The sequence below is a fragment of the Eublepharis macularius genome, chromosome 2 (genome assembly GCF_028583425.1).
Source record: "Eublepharis macularius isolate TG4126 chromosome 2, MPM_Emac_v1.0, whole genome shotgun sequence".
NCBI lineage: Eukaryota > Metazoa > Chordata > Lepidosauria > Squamata > Eublepharidae > Eublepharis > Eublepharis macularius.
The window spans coordinates 128,088,539-128,107,197 of NC_072791.1; the positions used below are offsets into that span (position 1 = coordinate 128,088,539).

Consider the following 18,659-nt stretch of genomic DNA (forward strand, 5'->3'; position numbering starts at 1 on the left):
AGCTCTCCTTGTCTGCTTGGCTTCTGTGAGTGACACTGGTTCGGTTTGGCCAAGTTGCAAGTATCCCTTGCTTCAGTTTGGTTTGGGTAAAATTTGCTGTTTGGACATGATCATCCAGTGTGATGTTGGTCCTCTTGCTTCACTTTGGTTCTGAGGGGATTCCATTCCTTTGCTTCAGTTTAGTTCTGTTGGGCTTTCTCTAGGTTAAGCTTGCATTTGGGAGTGTGCTTCTGGCCAGTGGCTGCCTTGCCACTGTGTGTTTCTGCCTGAAAGCAAGCTTGGAAATTTTCCCACAAAAGAAATCAATAGGGGCAGCTCGGGTTTTGAGGGGACTTCAGTTTGGTTCTGTGGGCTTTCTCTGTGTTGAGCTTGCATATGGGAGTTTGCCTTTGGGCACTGACAGCCTTGCCTCTGTGAGTTTCTGCCTGAGACCCTGCTTGGAAATGTTTCCTTCATAAGAAACCATGGAGAGTGGGTGGGAGCACCTTCTTTCAAGGCTCATAGAACTGGGGTCCAATCTTCTTGAAGATTGGGGACCTTTATTAGAGTCTAAAGTAGATACCCTGTAAATTTGGCGGCTTTCTTAAAAAATGCCTATCCCAAGTCCCCCTATTGCACCTGGATAGTCTTCTCCATAGGAATGGCCAGATAAATCCAGGATTCTCTAATATTGCCAACCCAGATCAGAGAGACTTTCCTGGATTTTTTGGGATCCCTGAAACTTGGATCTGAATTTCTCAGATTCATTTTTTATGCACACTAGGGGTGTGCAAGAAAAAAAATATTTGGTTTTCCCGCTTCGGAATTTCCAAAGCAGGAAAAACAGTCAGAAATAAGCCACTTTGGAAATTGCTTATTGACTGGCTTTGGTATGCTCTGTAAAAATTCAAAGCATGTGGGCCAGCTGAAGCTGGGAAGGGCCCTTTCCTGCCGCTTGCGAGTGGAAGGGCCCTTTAAACTTCAGCTGGCCCGTGGGGGGGAATCCTCCTGCCAGCCTTATGAAGCAAGCCGTGGGGTTTGAAAGCACCCCGAAGCTTCCCGAAGTGACCCAAATTGCTTCGGGAAGCTTTGATTCGGCATTTCCGAATCAGGGCCAGAATTCTGGGTCCCATTTGGAGATCCTGAATCTTTACAAATCGGGTCCAATTCGAGTATTTTTCCTGAATCAGAAACCCGAATTGAACATCCCTACTGCACACCCCTAGCAACATTCTTCATCCTGTTCCATGCTTTCAAGCATATCTTTCCCACCAGGAGGCAAAGGAATCAATAAACAGTAAAATCCTTAGTACTTGCTACACAGATGTCCAGACCTACCTCTCATCTGGCACTTGGAAAACATAAAACAGGTACAAATCCAGACCCACCTCTTACCTGGATTTGAATTAAAACATACACACAACCCGGCTCTCACCTTCCTCCCAGAACAAGCCAGAGATCCCATTCTTTTCTCTGGGTGCTCTCCCTACCTCAATGGTGGGCAAATGGTGGGCAAGCAATGCCACTTTAGCTCTTCCTGTTACCATCCAGCGTACAGCAAGCTGCAAGACTAACAGGGTAAGAGTCACAGACCAAGACCCCTTTAGCTCTTTCCTTTGGCTCGTGCCGAATTAGGATATGGACATAGAAAATAAGTGTTCATATCCCACAAGGTCACTGCAGTTTGAATCAGTGAGAATGACAATTTGAAGCAGCGAAAAAACAGCGAAAAATATACATGAATAAGATTTTGGAATTTTTTAAAAAAATGCAACAAACAAGTAGGTGACAAGATGAAAAAGACGGAAGCAAGTGTTATGTTAATAGTTTAATATGCACATATATATTTTTCCAAACTGTTACATTTTATTTAAATTAATGTCTTCTTGCAAATATTTATTCCAACATTTTTATAAAGGCAAAAAATAAAAGCATTTGATTTTGGCAAAATATTAGACTTGACACTGGCAGCATTGAGTTAGTTAAAAATAAACTGCATTTTCAAAATATATTTCTCAAGAATAGCTTTCGAATACAATCAGAATAAGAATTTTTATTTAATAATTTTAAACACTTGCAAATTTCTTTTTGATAAACAGACATTACCTTTAGTTACCTAACAGTGCAAACCTGTACAGAACCACTCATGGGCTTAACCTGGTGTAATTCTGCATAGGAATGCACTATTAGGGTTGGAAAGGAAAATATAAAATGAGCTTGTGTAAGTGTGTGAAACTTCTTTTAAACTGAAATGTGACTGCTCAGGTAGCTATACCTAAATAAGCCCCAACAAACGGGATGGGGAATCCAGCCTGTATTCAAGTTTATTTGTTAGCACTTAAAAAGTAACAAAGGTGAGAACGAGAAAAAGGTTAGAGCCACTAAAGATGTAACTTGTTCTTACATCTTTGTGCAGGGGAAAAATACATATACTGCAATGTCTGAATTATGCTACGTCTGAATTATGCTACAAGTATACAAGCTTGTATATACAAAACTGCAAAGTGAAATTGTGCTTCTTTAAAAATCTATGATATAACAAACCAGTCCAAATCTCCCCCAAATAAAGCACCACTACAAAAATCAACAGTGGTTTGCCATACAGGATAAAGAAAAAATTCAAAAGCACAGGTACAGAAATGCAAGTTGTCCAGTTCTTTGTATTTTGACCAGCATCCTGTTATTCTATATCAGTTATTTTGGGAAGCCAACATGACACTAAAATTCTGAAATTTTTCACACATTTAGTCCTTAATTGCTTCACTGTACTGGAAGAACCTGCTGATAAGGGGCATATGAAATCTAATGAATATAGGGCCTTCCCCAGTCTCTTCTATAAGAAAGCAAAGTTCTCAGTTTCCCACTAAAAACGCAAACATTTCTAACAAAACAGAAAGAGATGATCCTGAAACTACCTGCCAGTTTACATGTTATGTTTTCCACAGGAAAGCCAACTCTACATAGTGAACATTCAACACTTGCAGACTTTGATCAGCTTATTGGGTTGGATCCAGTGCAGGGACAACAGCTATTACTCACTTTTCCCTTCCTCCAGCAGTCCTTTGTAATCCTGGGAAAGTTTGTTTCCAGGACTGTGGCACCCAATTGGACTACAGGTTGATAGGCTGCAGCAAGGAGGGGAAAGGTAGTTAATATTACTTCATTACTCTTCTTTCACTGAGCTCCACATACTGAAAAGATATTTTGTCCCCTTTCCCATCCTCCTGACCTGCAATGATGGGGCCATTCACCATGGCCTTCTTGTGGTAAGTGTAACATACAGACATTTTAAGGCTACCACAGTATAAATTCTCCCACCAGTTCAAATGTATTTTATATTGTATTTTATAATGAATTATTATATATGTTCTGTATAAAAGGAATACATTATAAGTTGTGCACACAAACACCATTAAAAATCTAAAGGGATAAAAGTTTAAATATCAGAACTCCTAATAAATATATGCAAGGTTAAAAATTCCATACAAATTGATGGAGAATCCAATGACCATTTACATACATCAAAATAAATACTATATCATGAATACAGTATCATGAATATAGTATCTAAAAATAAACTGACCAGACGCGTTTCGGCCCGTATCGGCCTTCCTCCGTGGTCATTAAAATCCTATGTAAAACCACACACATCCAGGAATTAATTATTGCAATAATAATTAAAATTAAATTAGAAATGAATTAAAAACCAGGTGTTGGTGTTAAAATAGCTTAAAAAGGAAGAATAAAACCAGAATTATTATATGTACATTACTGACAGTTGTCAGAATTTAACAACCCAAATTTAACACTATTATTACCTTGTATAATGTGTAGTTGTGAGGTGTTGTAATGGTGTTTGTGTGCACAACTTATAATAAATAATTGAAATTTTTAAAACACTTTTATATGTTAGCGTGACCCTCCTAGTTTATTCTCCATTTTGGGCTGAGTTTTTAAAACCCTTTCCCCCTTTGTTAAAAGGAATACATGACAGCCAAATGCTGCAAAAAAGTGAGTACAATTTCACAAGGCAAAGAATTTAGAATTCACTTTTGCTGAACTCAACCCAATACAAAGAACTTATCAGGAGAGTTGCAACCTACACAATTCAAGCACACATACACTATTTCAAATAAAGAAACATCAGCAATTAATTTAGCTCTTTTTTCTTATCTTGTTACTGGTCAGCCTTTTGCTGAGGACTCAAGAAAATACATTGTTTCAGCCAAACTGCAGGACCCAAGACGAATTAACACAAAAATACATAAATGTATTACTTTTTGTTTCTGAAAATACTGAGGAAAAACAGTACAGATATTTATTAATAAAATACCATATTCTATTAATGGTTTTATTGCTCAGTTAAAAGGTGATGATCAAGTCTAGGCACAGCAACCACAAGCTAGGATTCTCACAGGAATCAATACAAACCTCCTTCGTCTTCTTGGGTAAGCATACAGAAACACAAGTAGCACAATAGGCCATTACAAAGAATAAGAAGTCTGTGTGCACCTACAGCTATCCTTTATACAAGGCAAGTTACTGAAGTTCAGAGCCTGCAATGGGCTGCTGTGTTCTTTGCAAATGAAATGCCCATGTCCTGAAGACGAGGGAAAGAGAAACTGGAACTATTAATCCCCGTGGGAGTCCTCTATGCATGGGTACCATTCCTGCAGTGGGGCTGAATTGCCCACTAAATATTCCATTGCCTGGATATCTTTTAAAAAATGCATTTCTAAAAATGAGCAATTGTAATGTGTTGTACTGGCCTGGGTCAGAGTTATAGCAGAACAACTGACTCATTAACCCTTTGCAAATTTTATTTCTGTTTTTTGGTGTTTACATGTGATTCCAGAAGCATTAACATTTTAATATTTGAATAAAATTCCATCTGATTGTTAATCAGTGTCACAAAGACATCATCAACTCTGAAAAACTAGAAAAAGACTCAAGTTATTCTTATCTAAATGCCACTATGTGCTTCCAAAAAATTGCTTTTTTAAAAACAAAATAAAAAACAATATTTACAACATGCATCTGAACTTAAGGATACTTTTAAAAAGAAATGCAGCCCTTGGGTTTTTTTTAAAAAAGAGTTAATATCTATTCTGTTTCTAAAAAATACACTGGCAACAATCCAGCATATATATCCTAATGACCTATCGAAATTAACAGGACTTGAATGAGCTTGGCTATATGTGTTGTGGCCAATGTTAGTAGTTTACATAGTATATTAAAAGTGTTTTTTATGTAAAACATTTTTTAAAAGAATCTAAATTGTTCTTATGTATGTGTGTGTGTAGAAAATCCCTCTTTACAGTTATTTGCACAATATGCTCAAAGAAAGAGTAAGCAAGAAAGGAAGCTAATGAAGGGAAGTCTTTGTCATCTTCCTTGTCCTCTTTCAGACTGTTGTTGTTTTATACCAGATATCAGCGATCAGTTACTGCTTTCGCTAGCATGAAAAGAAAAGGAAATGGTAAGAGATATTGTTAAACCAGTTTTGACAACAGATATTCAAGATGGCATGTGTTTTTGAGAGCTTTAGAATCGCAATGCAGATGTGCTTATGGCAGAACTTTGAAAAAGCGCCCTAAATAAGCATGGTCTATACATAAAAAATGACCTTTTCTTCCCACTTCTTTTTGAAAAGATGACAGAAATTCAGCTATTGCCACTGTGGCCTGGGCCCACATCACATGACCTTGTATCATTGCCAGCACCACAGGAGCAGCAGCCACCAATACTCTGACACCACTGGAGCCTTTTCAGATTTTTTTAAAATCAGCAATTTAATATTGTTATTACAATTTATAAAATAGGTTTTCTGAATTACCAGCATTTATTTTTAAGGAAGTCTTTAGCTCCTTTCATTATAAAGAAAGATGTATTTCTGCATCAAAAGGGGCTAGAGACTTAAAATGAAAGCTAAGTATTCACACAGATACATGGTTATAACAAGGTAACCCAGTAGTCATGGCTGGAGGGGGAATGGTTCCTGTAAGGAAAGGAGCATGGGAAATGCCTACCATGTAGGCAGGACTGGGAAAACTGAATTTTCCTGCCTACATGGCAGCCATCTAGCTTTCCTGTGATCTTTGCCAAAACTTTGCAGCAAAGCAGGTTTCAGAAAGATCTGAGAAACTGCAGGGAAAATCCAGGAGGTGCACAAATGTTGCAACACAATGCTATGGGGAACCAGGAAAAATTCTCAACTTCCCAAAAGCATCAAACCCAGGAGATATAACCTGTGTGCAAAAGGTCATAGTCTGCTCTTGACAGAGAGACCAGGAATATTGGAAACATCTCTGACAGCTTCATAACATCTAGGTTGAGCTTCTGTTTCAATTCCTCTTTCTATTTTTTTAAACAACATAATAAATTTTATTTGATTTAAATAACTTATACAAAAGAAAAAATCCTTGTAAGGATGCAGGTATTTAAGCCTGGGTGTAGTCACAGGCACAAGCTAAATAGCAAGAACCAAAGGAGTCTTGGCCCACTGCTTGCAGTCTGTGTCCTTGATGGAACTTTCCCAGTGGATCCAGGATCCCCTCAAGATAGGATTGCCAGTCCCCCACTGGATTCCCCCCTCCACCTCGTTTCCTGCCACTGCTCCGAGTAGTTGTGGGAGAAAAAAAGTGACTGTTGGGATGATGGGAAAATCTGGAGATGATGTCATGACTTCCTAAGAAAGGCTGAAAATGCTATGGTTTTACCACAGAATTTCCCTCAATTCCTAGAGAGGCACAATATCAATTCTTGGGTTTTCCAGAAGTGACATTAAGCCATTGGATCAATGGCTACCCCCATGCCCACCCCCTGCTGGTATCCTGTTGGTTGCCAAGCCAAGCCTGGCAACCCAAGCCCAGATTGTAATTTATTTATTTTATTTATATATTTATTTAAGGAATACCACCTCTCCTGGGGAAAATGCTCAAGATGGCTTAAAAATGACATACAGTGCAATCCTAAACAGAGTTAGGATTGGGCCGAAATGGCCCAAAATGGCCATTTTGGACCCGTTGTGGCCCGGATCAGGGCCAAAACATCTGGGATTGGGTCCCGCCTGGCACCGACCCGATCCCAGCTGTTTTGGCCCTGACTGTGGCTGTTTTGGCCCCAATTGAGGCCTAAACAGCCCAAAATGTTTTAAAGTCAGGTGAGTGGGGCCACCTGACTTGGGGAAACTACCGGAATGCTGTTCCGGTGCGTTCCCCCTCGAAATGAGCCCTGTTCATAGCTATCCAAGTAGTCTTAGAACAATTTTCAGTGATTTTATTTCCTACATATGAGATTTTCTAAATAAAACCTCTTCTTTGTAGCCTATTCTAACAAACTCCTTAAAACATGAAACCTTGAAAGGCCTAAGCAGCAGCAGTTCCTACTGGGAATATCCTTTGCATGCCCTGTATCCCTGTGCTGTATCTGCCTCCCCCTCCTTCCTTTTCCTGTTGTTTCTGTGCAGAAGCACGGGGTGGTGTGTATTGTGCTGGACACCTCCAGCTATTCCACCTTCCCCTTTCCAGATTAGCCATAGTATATAGCAATACTACAGCTCAGCTGGGGACAAAGCCCTTTAAAAGAATCAAAGGTGGGGAGGAGATCAGGAGCATGGCTCACCTGTCTTTACCTTTTTGGCTGCAGGCGGAGTGTCTGTCCAAAGCCAACCTGCAGTTCCTCCTTTCAGTTGTTTCAAAGGAGGTTTCGAGATGGCCATGAGTACAGAAGACTTTAAAAGCGAGTTATACATAGTTCATGGAGAATAGGTCCATTAACGGCAACTAGCCATGATGACTAAATGGAACCTCCAAGCCAGCAAACCTCTAAATTTCAGTGCTGAGTGATAGTCTCAAGGGGGCATGCCTTGGCCTCTATACCCTGTTTATTAGTCCTACAGGGCAGCTGGTTGGCTGCTGAGTGAAATGCTGTGCTGCTGGACTAGATGGACCACTGGTCTGATCCAACAGAGTTTGTATGAAAGCCCAAGGAGATCCCATGTCATGCTCATAATGAGTATGATGGACTCTCCAGTTAAATTTGGGTGAAGTTTGCTGCCTTTGTATGTGGAGAAGACCTCATGCTTTCCTAACAGGAGGATGCCTGTGGAGAAAACATAAGGCAGGGTTTGTAAACTGGCTGCCTATAAGTCACCTCTGATCATGGTTTATCCTCAACCACTTCTCATCCCTGATTCATGACAGAAAACACTGTATTTTAACAAGCAGGTGGCCCTTCCCACTAGAAAACCAAGAGAACTCTTAATTAATTAATTTAATTAATAATTTTTACCCCATCTTTCCTTGTGGTTCAAGGCACAATTTAATGTACAATTGTACATTAAAATAAATTTCAGTTAAAACCAAAATAAAGGAACAATCCCCAAATCCCTCCCACCACCCGCTTTAAAAGATGCCTGCCATTCAAACCCCTCAAAAGCCCTGGCAAACAGACAGGCCTTGCAGTGCCTCCTTGAAGATCTTTATCATGATGCAGAGGCTTCTGGATTTCCCAATGTCTACCAGATTCTTAAACCTAGATAGTGAGACATTTCTTAATAAAGATGCTAAAGATATGTAATGACCTTTTGGACAGAGAGCTTAGTATTCTAGAACTCTCAAGCTGGCTATCATTGGTTTAACTGAATAGTTGACCTTTGTTAGCATTTTCTTCAAGTGATTTCCTGTGACTTATTTCCTAAACAAATAATGAGCTCAAAAATCAAAAGCACCAAAAAATCAATGCACCTAAAAAAAGGTTTGTTGGAAAGGTCTCATAACATTTTTATCTAGTAATACTTCCTTATCCTTATCTGTTTTGTCAACTTGCAATTATACATTTGCAATTAAAAATAGCTTTTATAAATAGCCTCAAGAGATGTAAAATTTTCAGAAAGTTTGAAACCCTAAGGAAAAAAATGGAATTTTTGTGGAAAACCGAGGTATATGCAATATTTTCTTATCAAACCTAAACTTATTTTACTGTTTTAACATAAAATGCATAATTTATAGTTTAGTAAGTATACAAAATTTTGCTATGTAATATATTTATGTAATTTATAAGTTTAAATGCTTAGTTTTCCAAAGGCAATATACCCAATATTGTGAATATAACCAATACCAGAAAATGAGCTTCTATCTTAGTACTTATTTATGCCATTTAAGAGGTGGGGAAATAAAAATGGACAACAGAAAACACAAATTTTGTATTAATGCTGTAGATTGTTTTACATCAAAATCTTAGTGCTCAAATTTTGAGCGAACATAATGTTGTATTTGAAAGCATTTCCCTCATTCTAAAGAAGGAAATCTTTCACAAGAAGTTGTTTTATGCTGCTCAAAATCTTCAGTGTTTCCACTGGAAAAATGGGGGGGGGGTTCTTGGGGGGGGGCTGTTGGGTTGTTTTCCTGTTTTGCACCCAGGCCTCCAAATTTCTAGGTGGCTTTAAAGAAGAGGCATTTGCTAAGGCCTATCTGTGTCAAATATGGTTCTTAATATTATAAAAGCACAAGGTGCTTCTGCAGACATTTAAATTTTTGATTGTAATAACTGGTGTTCACTATCTCCCATTGCCAAAACAGCTTCTTGCTTTACTCTCTCCTTCATTCAAAGCAGAACCAAATATACCAAAAGGATACTAAGAAAAACTTACATTCAATACTATAATGGCAGAAGTCCTTTTTTTCTTTCCCTAAAGGAACATCAGAATCTGAACCTGAGTATCTTCTCTTCGGGACCTGATTTTTAATGGCTCAGGTAAAGCAGAGCTGGGGACTTGGTAATCATTAATATGTACGTATAACTGGGTAAGCAGTCTATTTAACATTACCACCAAACATAATTAGGTATGATAATTTGATTATTGTATGAAAATTTTAAATTGTTGCTATCTATCCTGAGTGCATAATAGAAATAAAAACATTAGTAAATAAAATAGTCTATTGGGCAGTTTGGATGCAATGCAACTGGCTGGCCTCCTCCCTCTCCTCTCCTCCCCCCTCCTCACCTCACACACTGCTTCTGTCTTCTAGACAGCACTGACAGTGACACTGCACAGATTAATATGAGAGAGGAAAATAGTACAAGACAAACACTGGTTGCAATCCAAACAGCTTTAGCTAGCATACGTCTACCAGTGCAGACAGAGATTTAGGTTTTGTCATTGGTCCATACTGCTGACCAGAAGAATCACAGAATCTCAGAAGTTGTAGCAGGAGGAATAAGAGATCACATTGTCACAGACTTGCTTTATAAATAACTGAGCAATACCTGCCACCTCCTTGCTCCGCTGAGAGGCTTCAGAAGCCAGTGCGTATGATATGGTAATGATGCGTTCCTGTTCTTGCAACTGTGAATCTAAATTAGCTGAGTTGTGTTTGTCCTGAGCAACTGGAAGCTGTAGGTTGTATATACTTGGGAGGGAAAGGGAGGGGAAATTAACCTTAGGTTCATCCATGTACACAACATACACATACATGCTCTAATCCATATTTCAAAGTGGAAATATTTTCAATGTCACATAGTGGTTATGATACATCTGAACACTTGGGATCTAGGTAGATAATGTTTACTCTTTAGATTATATTTCAACTTTCTATTTTTCTGAATGGGTAAAAATATTTGGCAACATTAGGACAAAGGAGTGGAGGGGAGGAAGAAGAAATGTCCTATTATTTTTTAATCTCAACCAATATCATATTATGATTACCAAGATTTTTATCTGTCCTTTCGGTTTACACAGGGCCACCAAGACAATTAGCAAAATTCAAACTACAGATTGTAATCTCTTCTTAAAAACCATTAAAACCAACCATAAACACATCATTAAAATAAATACAAAAGATAAAAACAACTGTTCAAATATTGGAGAAGGAAGAGAGATCACTGATTACCAGCAACTCTGGTGCAGAAACATGAAACAGTTCTGATTTATATTAAGTAGTTCTTTAGGTTTAGAAAGAAGTAACTGCTAACATCTGAAACCATTGTTCCCCAAACACCAGCAACACTACAATAAGTCCTCTGTGTGTGCTGATGGAACTTGCTGTGGGTTAAATCCAAAGAACCATATGCAGAAGGAAAAAATTGATAGACTTGTTCTGTAAATGCTTATGTTTGTGCCAACATTCACTCAGTGCTATAGTGCTATAGCAGTTACACAATCTGTTGCATAATTTCTTGTGCAAACCAAATTGGTAATTTGGATTTAATTTTATTCTTCCTTCACAACACTCCAGTATGAGATGTAAACCAGTCATCTGCTTCTAAAACAGAATAATCTCAGAAGCCACAGAAGTCCTCTGTTGTGATGATGCTAGCCCTAATTTGAGCCTCTGTCCCCAGTACTGTAACAACCAAGACCAGTGGTGCCATCAGGGTCAGAGTTTAAGTACTGGCCCCTGGCACACAGGTTCAGTAGGGCAGTCCCAAAACCAGACTTGATCTTTGCATTTTAAAATATACATTACCATTGAAAGGCTTTGTGTCTTTACCTGATTACTAAGTAGACTATGCTGCTATAGATGCAGTAGAGCTAATCACCTCAGTGAATCAGATTTAGGATGAAGGGGATGCATACGGAAAGAGATGGTCTGTAGACTTTACTTCTGTGTAATGTCTGTTGTTGTGAGTGATCCTACTGGGTAGTTTCTGTATTGTTTAATATGTCAAGATTAGAATTGTTTGTGCTCTGTTTCAACATTTCTTCAGCTCTGTATTGGATTTCTGCTGTTTTTAAATCTCTGCAAATTTGCATGTATATATTGCTCATTGAAATATCTTTGAAATTGACTGTGCTGACTCACACTGTGTAATCTGCCTTGAGTCTCAGTGAGAAACATGGACGATAAATAACATAAATAAATAAATACACTACATGTTATATAATACATCTATGTTATGATATGGGAGTACTGGCTTCTTTTAGTTTTAAATGGTAAAAACAAGTGGGATTCACACACACATAAAAATCTGACCTTGATTTAGTAAGAATATTCTTTATTTTCTGTGCCTTCCAGTGCCTTGCTGCTAATTCTTCTGGAGTGAGAGGTTCTTCGGGTTCCAGCTCAATGTAACGCTCTGGAATTGCAACCTTTTCTGGTTTTGATAACTGAGGGTGAGGGGAAGAGAAATAGTTATAAACTACCCATTCTCTATTAGAGGTGTGCCCCCCCCCCAAATCAGGGGATCCGGATTCAGGTTTCAGGGCTACCAAAACAATCTAGGTCAGATTCTCTAATCTACTCAGAGAATCCTGAATTTACTCGGCCATTATTCTCTATGTGGAAAACTATTCAGGGGGGCTAGAGGGCATTTTTCAAGAAAACTCCATAAAATTTGCAGGGAACCTACTCCTTCCTGTCTATTAAAGACCCCTCAATGTTCAAGAAGATTTGGGGTCCAAGTCTATGAGCTGCTGAAGAAGCTGCCCCCAACCACTCTTCATTGCTTCTTACGTAGGGAAACATTTCCAAGGCTCTCCAGGCAAAAGGAAACCTTAAACAAAGGCAACCCCTGGCCAAAAGCCAGTCCCAAATGCTAGTCCCATTCCCATACAACCTGAACCAACAAAGCCCAACAGAGCCAAAGTGAAGCAAGGGAACCAATGTCAAACCAGAGAACCTCAATGTAAAACTAGAGAATTCCACTGTAAAGAATCCTTACTGAAGTGGGAGAGGGGAGGGTCACTGGAACTGCAGTTTAAAAGGTGGCTGGCGGTGGCCTGAAGGGCTCTTTCGGAGCTTGGGCAGGATGGAAATCCACTCTGCATACTGTCATCCTGTCCCCTACGAGTATCGTGCCTCTCTCTTGCCATAGCACAAGGCTTGCCTCCCTCTCACTGCTGGCTGTTGCCCATACTCCATCCACTTCATGCCACTCTCCTGCCACAGTGTGAGGTTTGCCTCTTCATCCTCCATCAGCCTTGCATCACTCTCCTGCACCAGCGCAAGGCTTGTCACCACTTTACACCACTAGCGCTGCCCTAACACTTACTGCTGCTCCACTGGCTATCTGCTTTTTCTATGGCTGAATAATTCAGCACATCCCAACTTGGCCTACCTGGATCCAATCCAGGATTCTTTTTTTATATATATATATATAAATATTTTATTGGATAGGCTGAGAACAAACATAAAAAACATATACACTTCACTTTTTCTTTCTCCTACAAATTACAAATTCGTCCCAGCCCACCCTTCCCCTCCCTCCCTTCAGACCTCCCACAGCACTTGTACCCTTTAATTCATATTTATTCCCTCTAATTCTATTATTTTCCATAATCTTTCCATAATCTTCAAAGGTAAAGTTACAATCAAAATTAAGTTCAACAAATTTCATAATACTCATCAAAAATTGTCCATAGACCACAATTGGTCTTTTACATCCCAGTTCTTTTCCAAATACTCTTTAAATTTTCTCCAATCCATCAAAAATCATTTCTCTTAACTTTCTAGTTAATTTATCCATTTCCACCATATACAAAAGTTTTTGTATCCATTCATCAACTTCTGGTATCTTGTCTTGCTTCCCAATCCAGGATTCTTTAATGTGACCCAGCATAGCCAGATTATGCCACTTCACGCACCCCTACTCTTTATACAGAAAATTATAATGAAGTGAAAACGGCAAATCAAAATCACAGAAAAATTGACAAAACAACTATTTTAATATTTCTATTATCCTAATCCTGTGAGATCTATAATGTATGGTCAATTCTAAAGAGTTTCCGAAATAATTGTCCAAATAATTTTTAATAGTGAAAAATAGCAGCATTGCTGCTGCAATAATTAGAAATTACATTACAAACACGGAATTTTCAAAATGTAACGTTTTATCTGGCATAAACTATGCAATGCATGTATGTTACACAATGAATTAGAATTAAAACTCATTTAAAATGCAACTAATCTGCTCAAGGAAATAATTTTTCTCTGCATATACATTAACATTTATTTATTCATTTAAAACATTTATATGTTATCTTTACACCAAAACAGTATCCCCAAGGTGGCAAACAACAAATATTAAGACATTTAATACATTAAAATAACATTTAAAATGAAACATATAGACATTAAAAAAACACATACAGACACAACTAGAGAGGAGGGCCACTAAGAGTTTACTGGGAGCACACCAAATGAAACAAAAAGTCTTCAGCCACTGGCGGAACACAATGACAGAGGGCACTAGGCAAATCTCCCTTGGGAGGGAATTTCAAAGTTTCAATGCCATAATCGTGAATGCTCTTTCTTGGGTTGTCTAGTCTACTCTCAGGTGGTAGGAGCACCTGAAGCAGGGCCTCCAAAGATGGCCAGAACGGACAGGTAGGTTCATATGGGAGAATGTAGTCCTTAAGGTGTGTTATCCCAAGCCATATAGGGCTTTCAAGATCAATACCAGCAACTAGAAATGGGCCCAGAGGCAAAATGGGAGCCAACGTAGATGGAACAAGACATAGGTGTTCCTCTACTCTCCTTTTTTCACAAACTTGCTAGCTTGATAAATTCTGTATGGACAGGACAATTCCGTTGTATTCTGTTTAATTTGTCTTCTATTTGAGCAGTTAACGAAAGGAATGTGGAATGAGAATATGGCTTAGTGACCTAGGAGATGCTTAGATGTGTTTTGAAATACAAAGAGCTTGGAGAAGCAGAAACAGTAACAAGCCTCTCCTCCTTCCTGAGTAGTCATGAGGAATGAAGGGAAGGCATCCCTTAGGATCTCATGTCATTAAGTTCAGAGAAATAAGCCTTTGATCAGAATGTGATCCTGGTGTCCATGTGGCTCAAATAAAAGTATTAGAATTTCTTGATTCACTGAAGGACTTGAGTGCTTACAAAACTTCATATTTAGTACAAATATTTTCTGTTCCTACCCATCAAAATGTCAGATATGCTTCTTTTAACCACCAGGTGGCTCCACAGCATTTCAGAAAAATATTTAGAAGTCAAAGTACCTTGACTATTCCCCCCCCCCCAGACTATCAAGAGAAAAAGAATTTGGATAATACAATAACTGACAATCAAAGACTGGATTCAGGGTTTAAACTCCCGTACTACTCCTTCCCTCTTGCATGTAGCTTTACTTTGTCTACCACAAACCACAATGTTCTGCCATGTCTTAAGCAGAAAACTATGATTCACACTTCCTCTTCATGATTTCCAGTTTTGGTTTGGCATTTGCCAATTCAGAACTCAAGTTAAAACATGGTTGCGCTTACCTGTAACTGAAGTTCATCAAGTGGTCACCAGTACAATTGCACAAGGGTAGCACACACATGAGAGCTTGCTGCAGGAGCACCTCCTCGAGCTCTAAGGAACACCTGAAATGTTTTCTGAACCCAGCATGCATCTAGATTTTTCTGCCTTTTTGGGCGTTGGTGGGAGGGAGGGGAGAGTGCCTTCTCATAGTCCTTTGTATGCTGTTGCTGGAGAACTCAACATAAGGATGCATTAAACTTTGTTTTACAAAAAGAGGGCTCACATCATGGCAGGATAGAGGGATGTGCGCCTGCTCTGATGACCACTCAATGAATATCAGTTACAGATAAGCATAACCATGTTTTCATTATCATGGTCACAATGCAGTCTCACACAGGTGACTACTGAGCTAACTTACTCACAAAAGATGGCAGGCTGAAGCTCTCAATGGAACAGAGATTGTAATACTGCTTTCCCCATTACTGTTTCCTTTACCGAGTCCACATACAAAGCAAGGCAAAGCAAAGCAAAGCTGCTAAGTAGTAGAGGATGCCCATGTAGCTGCCCTACAGATGGAATCAATGAAGAAACTGGCACAGAAAGCAGCTGAAGTGCCCTGGGCCCTTGTAGAATGTGCATGGACCTGGAGAGGACAATTCATACCAAAACCTAATAGTGGACACAATCCAATGGGACAATGACTGTGTTGAGACGTCAAAGCCTTTCTTGGAACATGAATAAGCAATAAACAAATTTACATCTTTTATTAATTCTTTTGTTCTATTTATTTATTTTCATTTACATTATTCATAGCCTGCTTTTCTTGGTGCAACTCAAGGTGCATTACGTGCATTGTGGCTGGAACATCCCATAAACAATGCAACCGGTTATAGCTACAGTCAGTACACAGTAATATAGTCTGCAGTCCCTATCCCTTTTCTAAAGTATCTCTCTGAATAATTTCAATACAGTACAATCCTCCAACATGCATAAAAAAGCCCTCCTGAATAATTCAGTTTTGCATAATTTGCAGAAAGCTAGGAGAGTAGGAGCCTTCCTAATCTCATCATGTAGGCCATTCCACAACATAGAATATGCATGTGTGGACAGTTGTTGATTTTGTCCAGATGAGCAAAATTGGTGTAATGGAGAGAGGTGCCCTATAATAAGGGACCAAGGCCATGAAGGACTTTGTATGTGATACCTAATATCTTAAATTGAGTCCGGTAACTGATAAATAGCCTATGGAGTGACTGCAGAATGGAAGTAATATGCCTACTTTGCCTAGCTCCTGATAATAACCAAGCTGCTGTGTTTTCCACCAAGGAGAGCCCTATGGATATCGAGGGAATGGAGGGAATGCTCCTTACATCTTGTGTACTAGGAGAAAAAATGAACCGCAAAGAACTCTTGTCTTCCAAGACTGGAATTTAAGGGAACAGGTAGCTAAAGGTTCAAAAGGTCTTGACATCAGACAAGCTCCAATGAGGGATTAATGTGGGGTCAGGAAAATTACTTAGAAGGCACTTCAAGAATGTCTTTGTTTTGTGTTGAACAAAGATTGACCTTCCACATGCTCCTGGGGAATGCTTCCTCTGAAAGCCCTAGAGGAGAATCAAGCAGGGTGTTGGGAGAGTATGTTGTGATGGAAATGAGGCCCCTGGGGAAGGATGGAATGTATAGAATATTCTGTTGGCCAGCTTAATCAGGGTTGGGAACCAATGTCAATGTGGCAAAAACAGAGCCACTATGATGGCCTTTGCTTTGTTTGACGCCATCTTGCCCAAGACTCTGGGGATGAGTGCAAAGTGAAGAATGGTGCACCAAAATATTACCCTCCATGTAATTTCAAATGCAACCCCTATGCAGCATACATCCACTTGAAGCCAGCTGGGTAACCTTGAGTCAGTCACAGCTTCTAGCTCTCCCAGCCCCACCTACCTCACAGGGTGATAATTGTTGTGGGGATAATAATGACATACTTTGTAAACCACTCCGAGTGGGTGTTAAGTTGTCCTGAAGGGTGGTATATAAATCGAATGTTATTGTTGTTATTGTTGTTGTTATCTTTAGCCTCCAGAGTGAAAAACTGTGGATATTTTGAATTGGTAGACAATTTTAGGAGAGCATCATAGGTTGAACATTGACTGTAACTAGATCTCATCTAAGACCATGCATATGGCAGGATTTGTCTGCAATCCTGTTCAACGTCTCCAGAATGTGAATGGTCCTGATGGATGCCCGTTGCTGCACACACCATTCCTATATCCTTGCATCTTCCCTGCACAGCACCAACCAACCAGTTACCCCCTGCTTGTTCACACAAAACATTGCAGTGGTATTTCCTGTTTCCACTTGAATGGATTCTTCTTTCAGGGCAAACTGGAAGGCCTGCAATAGTAAGTGAATAACCCTCAGTTCTAACAGACTGTTTCAGGGCACCCCCCCAGAACTTCATTCCCCCCACACTTACCCTCTCTGGGTCCCCAGCACCAGCTGAGAAGGAGGCTGCTGAGAAAGGGCCAGTGGGCCAGTGGGTAAGGGAGCGCCCACCCAATAAGAAGAGCAGGAGGAGCTCTGCAGCTGCTGCTATGCCGGGAGAGCAGCTGAGACCACCTGATAAGCCAGGACCCATGGTGGCAACTCCCCCTGCCAACAACGAGAACACACAGATCATAGAGGAAGGCCTTGGCGGCTGCACCCAAACAGCGGCCACCAAGGATGTTACCCAGCCAGTGCCTTCCACCCACACTTGCGGTGGGCACATTCTGAGCCTTGGAACTCATCCAGTCACACCACCAGTGGCAGCAGTCTTGGGCAGGTGGCTGGGATGCCAGAGTGCCTGGAAGGCATTGGCCAGCCCCACCCCGCAGGGGCACACAGATTGGCTGAAGGAGCAGCCACTGGAGGAGCCCAGGATTGGGCCAGCAGCTCTCAGTTGGGCAAGCAATGGTCCAATGTGGAGGCAAGCAATGGTCCAAGCAGGCAAGAGGGGTGGGGATCCCACCAGACGATCTCTATAAAGGCAGGATGGGGTGGGATGAGAGAGAGGAGAGTGATCAAGACAACACAGTGTAAGGGAGACCAAGCCAGTGAGTGCACATATAAGAAAGAATCCGGTGGCACGGAGGGGGAGAGAGGATACAAGGGTGCTGTATACCTCCCTCTTCCCCACAGTTTGGAAGCTTGCCCAAAGCCTGCCAACGCTAGGAGACAAGCCTGGAAGGTGCCCCTCCCACAGGCTCGACACCTCTGTGGCCATATGCCACAAGCAGTCTGTTGACCACAATGTGTCCTCCACCTCTGTAGTAAAGCATCTGTAGTGACTGTGATTTCTATGGTAGGTACACTCAAGCATGTTCCCCTTGCAATTAAATTGTCTGTGGTCAATCACCATTGCAGGGAATGTAGAACTGCTCTTAGAATGGACAGTTTTTTCAGTTGACTGTGCTTAAGGGGAAAGAAGGTCCTTATGAA

General features: G+C 40.2%; 1 protein-coding gene across 1 annotated transcript in view; it reads right to left on the bottom strand.

The window, feature by feature from the left end:
• Positions 1–1,829: 1,829 nt before the first annotated feature.
• PLEKHA7 (pleckstrin homology domain containing A7) overlaps positions 1,830–18,659 on the bottom strand; it is a 302,716-nt gene continuing 285,886 nt past the window's right edge. The window contains exons 25-27 of the mRNA XM_054970740.1: positions 11,955–12,088; positions 10,249–10,391; positions 1,830–5,434 (exon numbers count right to left, since the gene is read on the bottom strand). Of these exons, the coding sequence (XP_054826715.1) occupies positions 5,412–5,434; positions 10,249–10,391; positions 11,955–12,088 (300 nt within the window). The 3' untranslated portion in view covers positions 1,830–5,411. The remainder of the gene's footprint in view (positions 5,435–10,248; positions 10,392–11,954; positions 12,089–18,659) is intronic.